The following is an 8251-nucleotide window of genomic DNA, read 5'->3' as shown; positions in this document are numbered from 1 at the left end:
GTTCGGTTACCCCGAATGGGTTCCCCTACCGCAAAATCTTCACCTAACAAAACTTCCATTGCTAGGCAATGAGTAGTCTGTCTTTCCATTCCACGTGTATCTCTTCAAAGAGTGAATCAGGCGACTTCAGCTTGAACAGCAGTCTCTCACCCTCAGCTCGAGGAGCCTAATCAATAAATGGCTTCCTACGCGTCTCTACGCAGGCAAAGTCTCTCACAAGATGCACGAAATAGTAAGTAGTGAACTTACTTACAAAGTCTAGTCAACGGCAAGATGATCTACGGTTCAGAAGCAGACACGTACGGAAACGTTTACTTTCTGTACACCGAGATCAACAAAAGGTGCGTGTTACCCTCGAGATTGCGCATGCTGTGGAAGCTTCTCCCCCCCCTAATACTATTGTACGTACAGACACAAGAGACAAACATTGCAAAATCCGTATCACGAGTGAACTGTAACGTTTCTCTGGACTGACTGATCTGTACTATTATGAAAAAATGACTGACTATACTATCATGTAACAAGTTGTAACTTCAATGGCATGATTATAACTCATTGATTGCAGCATACATTCGGACATGTGCATTTCACAATTCCATGCAGGAATATCCAGTTCACATTTGTGAGAAAAATGAATTTGAGTAAACACTACACCCTTGACTACTACATCACATCACTGCTACCATATATTGCAAACTAAACAAACAACACAACTTTACATTGCACCAGAGTCCTGTGCATGACCCTTACTGCTCACTTCAGACAGGGTTATCATGCTTGTTGTAAGACGTAGGAGAAAACGCTCCTCTACGTTTTGCCACAATATAGACGACACAACAACCAATCAGGATACCAACGAACAGTGCAGCAAGCACCGCTCCAATAAAAACTCCCACTCTAGCATCTGATGACGATGAAGATGACCCTACCGGGCTCGTAGTAGAGAAAGAGCTTTCCACTCCCTTGAACGTTGCGTTACCCACAACAACAACAAATTTGCCAGACTCAATAATAGCTTGCAACTTGGCAACACCGTCATCCAGATTCTTTCCCATAAACAGGTTTGCTTGAATGCTGTTGTTATTTAAAGACCCCACTAGGGTCACTTGTGTAAGAACCTTGATGTCCAATTTTGTGAACTAAAGACAAAAAATGCTTGTAAATTAAATTGCAGACAGCATCACATTACAACATTCATCATCAGCAACTTCTACATACTATACAGTAAGTATGTATGTATGTATGTATGTATGTATGTATACATGTATGTATGTATGTATGTACGTATGTACCTATGACACTGTCAACAAAGACATTCTATGGAGATTACTTCATAAGACACTCCCAACTCAAGCAAATCTCTACAGGTGGGCACTTGATATTTCGTCAACTTGTCCAGCTTGTCATGCACAGGAAGACACAATGGAACATGTTTTGGCCGGTACATCATATGGAAAACCATTTTATGCAGCGTTTTGGCTTTGCCGCAAACCAGCGGCATTGTGACATTTGTGAATCAGAACATCCATATCCTCAATCTACTGCTCCACAAGGGAAAACTTCAGAAACATTTTGTAACTCTCATAACAACATTCTGGACACAAAGGAGAAAACTGCCACCGAGAGCCATTATGGCCTGCTTTAAGTGGAAACTTAAACAAAACATTAGGCTGGAATGGACTTGTGGACAAAGGGTACTGCAGGATTTTCAAGATTTTTGGACCTCCCTGGCACGGGTTGTGGCGAGCACGCTGGAAATTAGTAGTATACTACTCTTTAGGTCTTGGCAATAGTATTGTGTGAATTTTTGTATCATTTTTACATTTTATTAGGAGTTGTAGCAACTCCAAAATAAAACAGAAAAAATGTATGTCTGAAGTCTTCACTGCAGTGGTAGAGATGCCATCATGTATGTACATACATGTATGTATGTATGTTACTGTATCACAGCCATTAAAATCAATGTAACCAAAATAACGAGGTGACTGGTGTTATTTAAGATATCAAAACTATATGTATTCAACGTAAGTGTCCAAACTGAAACTCTAATGGGTTTTCAAGTACTGTCAATTAGAATCTGGCATTACATTATGTAGCGGCTGCAGGGACGGCTTCCTAGAGCAGCTACAATAGTAGTATAGTAGGCCTATAAACATGTGATGTATTCACTAGCTACAAACGAAAGCTACAGGTACAGTACTGTGTTGTGCACTTTGGCATGGTATACATGCAGTCTTACACCGGCTTTACACTAGACAATAGACGATTTGACTCGAGACATATTGGCTGGCCCGTGCTAATTTGGCCATGATTGGTGGCTGGGCGTTGTGGTGCATCTGGAATGCTTGGCACAAGTGCATGAAGACGACGATACTGTCAATCAAAACCTCCACATCAGTTCAGTTTTCACAACAAGAATTTCACATCCTCATACTACAGCTTGCCATTTTGATAATAATCCGGGAATAAGTAGCAGGCAATACGCTTGTGTATATTGTTGCCTCTTAACACGAAAATATGTAATACGTGGTTAGCTTTATCTCAAGCCTGACAGTAAGGTTTAGCTCGAGCTACTCTAGCATGGGCTAATTGCACTTAGCTTGAGCCAACACCGTTTCCACGGGGCCAAATCATAGCACAGGGTCATGCAGGCTCAAGCCAATGGCTCAAGTCAAATCATCTAGTGTAAAGCCAGTATTACTATACACGTAAAGCAGCCTTGTCATACACAACGGTAAGAAGTAGGTCTAAGAGTCTTTCCGTCTCCTTTATTTTGAATTTGGAAGTTCAACGTAAAAGAAGAATTGATGACTTCTCTGCTGTTTCTCCATTACAACAAAGATATACTGTCTGATCATCTCATTCACATAGAGAAGTTATGCTGGCTGTCTATCCATAAGTTTATCAAATGGGTTTGTGTCTCTACACAGCAGGGAATGTCAAAATTTTGACTAATTGATGATAATGCTACTGATTGCATGGTTAGATTACCATCATGACTTGCAGCTTCTAATATAAGTTCAAGAACCATCAGCATGTAAAGTAGATAAACCAACAGACATGAAACATGCACTAGCTTTTATTGGATATTCAACATGAGCAAACTCACCGTCATTCGTGTTACACGCGACACGTCCACCAAAGCACTGCTAGCCACCATCTGCACACAAGCCCTTGTAAAAGTCTCGATGCCATACCGCACGAGTGTCTCATAGTCATTATTCAGTTGGAACCAAACAGTAGCACTCGATGAGTAACAGGCAGTCACATCAATGTGAGGTACATCTTCTAGTACGGAAGAAAACTTGTAAACGTTGATGACGCTGTGGAATTCATGAGGCAAAGGAGGTGACTGCAATCTGCCAATCAGGCTCTCACTGTACAATTCATACTTTATCGGAACCTGATGTTCTGGCCGACTAGAAGCAATGTAATTGAGTGACTTTCTAGCAAATGACATTTCAGTGATAGTTGCATTTCCAGGACGTGGAAAGTCGTTTCGTCTCTCCGCAAATACATCACATGGAATACCGTTAACTGTTCGAATTCCAATGTATGAAACATTGTATTGACCAGAGAAACCAAATAGTTCTTTCACTGACTTCAATTCCAAATGTTTATGATCAGCAGCTATTTTAGCAAAAGGCACTCTGTGTTCCTTCAAGTAAGATGGTGTCAGAGCAATTGCCTTGCATGCCCCTCTGAACAAACTGAAACCAATGCCGATACGAAAGTCTCTAATTGATCGATAAGAAGGAGAATTGAACATGAAACGCTCGTTTGGGCCATCATAGACTTCCTATAGATGTATAACCATCGTTAAGTGAGAAAACCAAAACTGTCCACAATAACTTTATGGCAACTACAACCCATTTAATACATTTCACAAATACCACACAGTTCATGAGTTATATGCCTATCGCTGACATATTTACAATTAATATCAACAACATCTACATTACAGTACCCCATTCAGTATCTTCCCTTCTCTTACGCAAAAATTAGAAATTCGTTGCACAAACTAATCATATAGACTGTTTAGTGAAAGCACAAACAAAGAGTCAATAGTAATCAGCTGCAGATCACTTGCTGATTTATTAGCTAAGCAAACACATGCCCATCTGTATCAAATTAGCTCCAACAAGTCTGGCAAGGACTATTATGCAAAAACAAAAACAACACAATGTATTAATTAAAATGTACTAAATTCAAATGCATAAAAAAATAATTCATTGTTTTTGGCAGGACAGTGAGAGCTTGCAATTAAGGTAGACAACACATACATCATGTACAGTATGTACCTAGTTGTCCCTTGACACACCAGTCCAAACAAGTTTACCTTTACAAATATGCCTACCATAACAACATCAAGACAACTGATTATAGTATTGCTTTAGCTATTCTGCCCTATCAAAGTCTAGTCTACTGCTAATCCAGAAATGTGTTGTACTGTGTCAGAAGCTACACAAGATATGACACCTAACAGTTTCAAAGGCTCTATATCAAGGGGTGTTATGACATTCTTTAGTTGACAAGTCAAAGGTGACCAAAACACCATGAAGATTCTAGACAGTGTCAAAACCGATGCACTCACACTACAAACATTTATTGTTTTACTAGTTGTACGGTATCCGTAGGCGCCTCCCATTCGTGAGTAACACTTCCAACGAACTTTTCAGACCATCTGCTGAAACGCCGAGTCCTAGCTAGACAATACGTATTTGTTGAAACCCTAGCTGTCATGGAAGTAAACATGCAAACTTCCTAGTAGTTTAGATTACGTATATAGGCCTGGTATAGGTAGTCGTCGTTTTGCGATCGTGATCAAGACAATTGAAATGTACAGTCTAGGTTTGCACTCGGTTCCATTGTAACAACAGTGGTATGGTATTACTGACATAGCAATTGATATCAGCAAACATTGACTATCAACAGATGCAGCACAATGTAGTAAAGGATTGATCATACTGACGTGTGAATACCGTATTCGCCCGTAATAACGCCCATACCGAAATAACGCCCATGCCCGTATATACGCCCATGTGCGACAGGTCAGAACTTTCAGCCCGAAAAAACGCCCATCCCAACTATACGCCCATGCCCAAGTATAAGCCCAGAATACGCATGAGCAGACAAAACAAAATGGGGTCCGCAGAACATTCATCTCCGTCTGTGTGCGTTTGATGAGCTGGTGTCAATGTTGAGTGAAAGTTCTTGCCGCTAGACTCATGTCTTCATTGCAATTGCCCTGATGCTCTTGACGGGCTTCAGTCCGACGACCACGTGTGTATAGTGTTTAGTTTCTGCGTGTATGCTGATGCTTTATGGATACCAGTACCTTAGATCTTGCAAATGGATAATTGCAAGCATTTATGGTATTTTGTCTTCAAGTATTTAGATGATGACTGGCCAGCCGACAACATTTAGTGACCATGTATACGCCTAGGACCAAAATGACGCCCATGCCCTAGTATACGCCCAGAAAAAAGTGTTTATTTTCTATATGCCCATGGCGTTATTACGGGCGAATACAGTAGTTGACTGTAGGTGGCATTCAACTCCTGAAGGTGTTTCTTGGTTGTCAAGTACACACAGTCCCTAGCTACAATACAAAAGGATGGGGCAACGGAAGTTCATGAAGTGTTTTCGCCGCCGTTCGGTCAATTGAACAAATCGTTCTTAGGCTCATCTGTAGTCAGACACGAAAACAATTTTTTAAGGTGGGCCCTATCATGAAACGTGGTTGTGGGGAGGAGAAATTTGAGATTTGTACACACACACGCACGCACGCACGCACGCACGCACGCACGCACGCACGCACGCACGCACGCACGCACGCACGCACGCACGCACGCACGCACGCACGCACGCACGCACGCACGCACGCACGCACGCACGCACGCACGCACGCACGCACGCACGCACGCACGCACGCACGCACGCACGCACGCACGCACGCACACACACACACACACACACACACACACACACACACACACACACACACACACACACACACACACACACACACACACACACACACACACACACACACACACACACACACACACACACACACACACACACACACACACACACACACACACACACACACACACACACACACACACACACACACACACACACACACACACACACACACACACACACACACACACACACACACACACACACACACACACACACACACACACACACACACACACACACACACACACACACACACACACACACACACACACACACACACACACACACACACACACACACACACACACACACACACACACACACACACACACACACACACACACACACACACACACACACACACACACACACACACACACACACACACACACACACACACACACACACACACACACACACACACACACACACACACACACACACACACACACACACACACACACACACACACACACACACACACACACACACACACACACACACACACACACACACACACACACACACACACACACACACACACACACACACACACACACACACACACACACACACACACACACACACACACACACACACACACACACACACACACACACACACACACACACACACACACACACACACACACACACACACACACACACACACACACACACACACACACACACACACACACACACACACACACACACACACACACACACACACACACACACACACACACACACACACACACACACACACACACACACACACACACACACACACACACACACACACACACACACACACACACACACACACACACACACACACACACACACACACACACACACACACACACACACACACACACACACACACACACACACACACACACACACACACACACACACACCAAAAGCTCAATGGAGACCCATATAGGACCACGCCCATTTCTGTTGTGCAACCCGGATTAGAAGCCTCGCTACACTCGGCAACAAAAATACACGCATACAACTATATTTTTACTTAATTACACTGAACTCTTGTTGTGCTAATCGAGTAGACTCTGCAAGCCTCTTCCACACCTGTTCCCGTATGTCACTCTGAGTTGGGGACACACCAGTACCAGACTGCCCTCTTCTGGTGCAATTTAAGTCGCAACAGGAGCATATAGAGATCTTTTTATGCTCCTGGTCTCAAACGTCACTGTACCAGCAGGTGAATACTACTGCTATTGATAGTAATCAAAGGTGTTGAAGGTGGTATGAAAAGGCAGCACCGTACCAGTCTCTAGCTGCTGCGGATTGACATAGGGGGAATGGCAGAAGCGGAGGAGGCGGAGTCTGACATGCAAAATCATGACATTCATCTTACCTCAAATAGAGAAATCGTCTTATTAAGAGCATTGAACACTTGGACATGAGTCGAGAATTGATCAGGAAGTGTTGGTACATCTTTAGTCACATTTGCACCATCACAGAACATGCCAGAAGGTATCTGAAATGCACTGCTGTCAATCGGACCAGCCTTGAAAGTCAGATATTCGTAAGTATGTTTGAAGTAATGTGAACCCCTTTCACTGAAATTGCCTCTCCGCCTACCAAAGTTAGGATCAACTCCTTCGATGACAAGCCGTAGGGGTGTTCCCTCGCTCAGTCTGGACGGTCTACGTCGACCACTAGCATTGTAAGCGGCGCTGAAGTACCAATCCATACTCATGTTGCCTCCTGCCCTGGTAGTTAAGCACGTCCTCCATCGATTCGCCCGAATGCCTCTGAGGTCTTCCTCCCCTAAATAAATTTCATTGAACTGTCGTCCGAAGTGCAAAATGTCGGCTACTCCACGGATGTGCATGTGCCCTGGAGAATCGAACGAAAACGGGAAAACACTAAATGCCGTGCGTTTACTGAGATAATGGACTTTGCACCGCGTTGAGTCAAAAGACAAGTACTGTCCGTCGTCGTACGTGTAGATGGTGGAATGTTGCGAGTTGGATCCACGTCGGCCACCTAGGATATCCATTCTGCCACGGTTGTTCGGATAATCGTAGTATTCGACTGCTTCCACAAAGTAGTCCCTGTTTTCGATGTTTGCGACGACGCGTGCTACAAACTGAGATGGCAGACTAGGAAGAGGCGGTTCGTCGAGTGCAGGTGACGACGTTGGAACAACACAAGTGAAGTTCGACTTGCCACGTTGAGCCACTGCTGCTGCCGCGCAGAGAAGGAGAGACAGAAGACCGTGCATACCG

General features: G+C 43.7%; 1 protein-coding gene across 1 annotated transcript in view; it reads right to left on the bottom strand.

The window, feature by feature from the left end:
- Window positions 1–450: 450 nt before the first annotated feature.
- The window catches only part of LOC134192984 (uncharacterized), a 7808-nt gene continuing 7 nt past the window's right edge, over window positions 451–8251 (bottom strand). Inside the window, exons 1-3 of the mRNA XM_062661744.1 lie at window positions 7375–8251; window positions 3110–3799; window positions 451–1139 (exon numbers count right to left, since the gene is read on the bottom strand). The exon at window positions 7375–8251 is cut by the window's right edge and continues 7 nt beyond it. Of these exons, the coding sequence (XP_062517728.1) occupies window positions 759–1139; window positions 3110–3799; window positions 7375–8247 (1944 nt within the window). The 5' untranslated portion in view covers window positions 8248–8251 and the 3' untranslated portion in view covers window positions 451–758. The remainder of the gene's footprint in view (window positions 1140–3109; window positions 3800–7374) is intronic.

Source organism: Corticium candelabrum, chromosome 17 (assembly GCF_963422355.1).
Source record: "Corticium candelabrum chromosome 17, ooCorCand1.1, whole genome shotgun sequence".
Classification (NCBI taxonomy): Eukaryota; Metazoa; Porifera; class Homoscleromorpha; order Homosclerophorida; family Plakinidae; genus Corticium; species Corticium candelabrum.
This window is presented reverse-complemented; position numbering and strand designations above follow the sequence as displayed.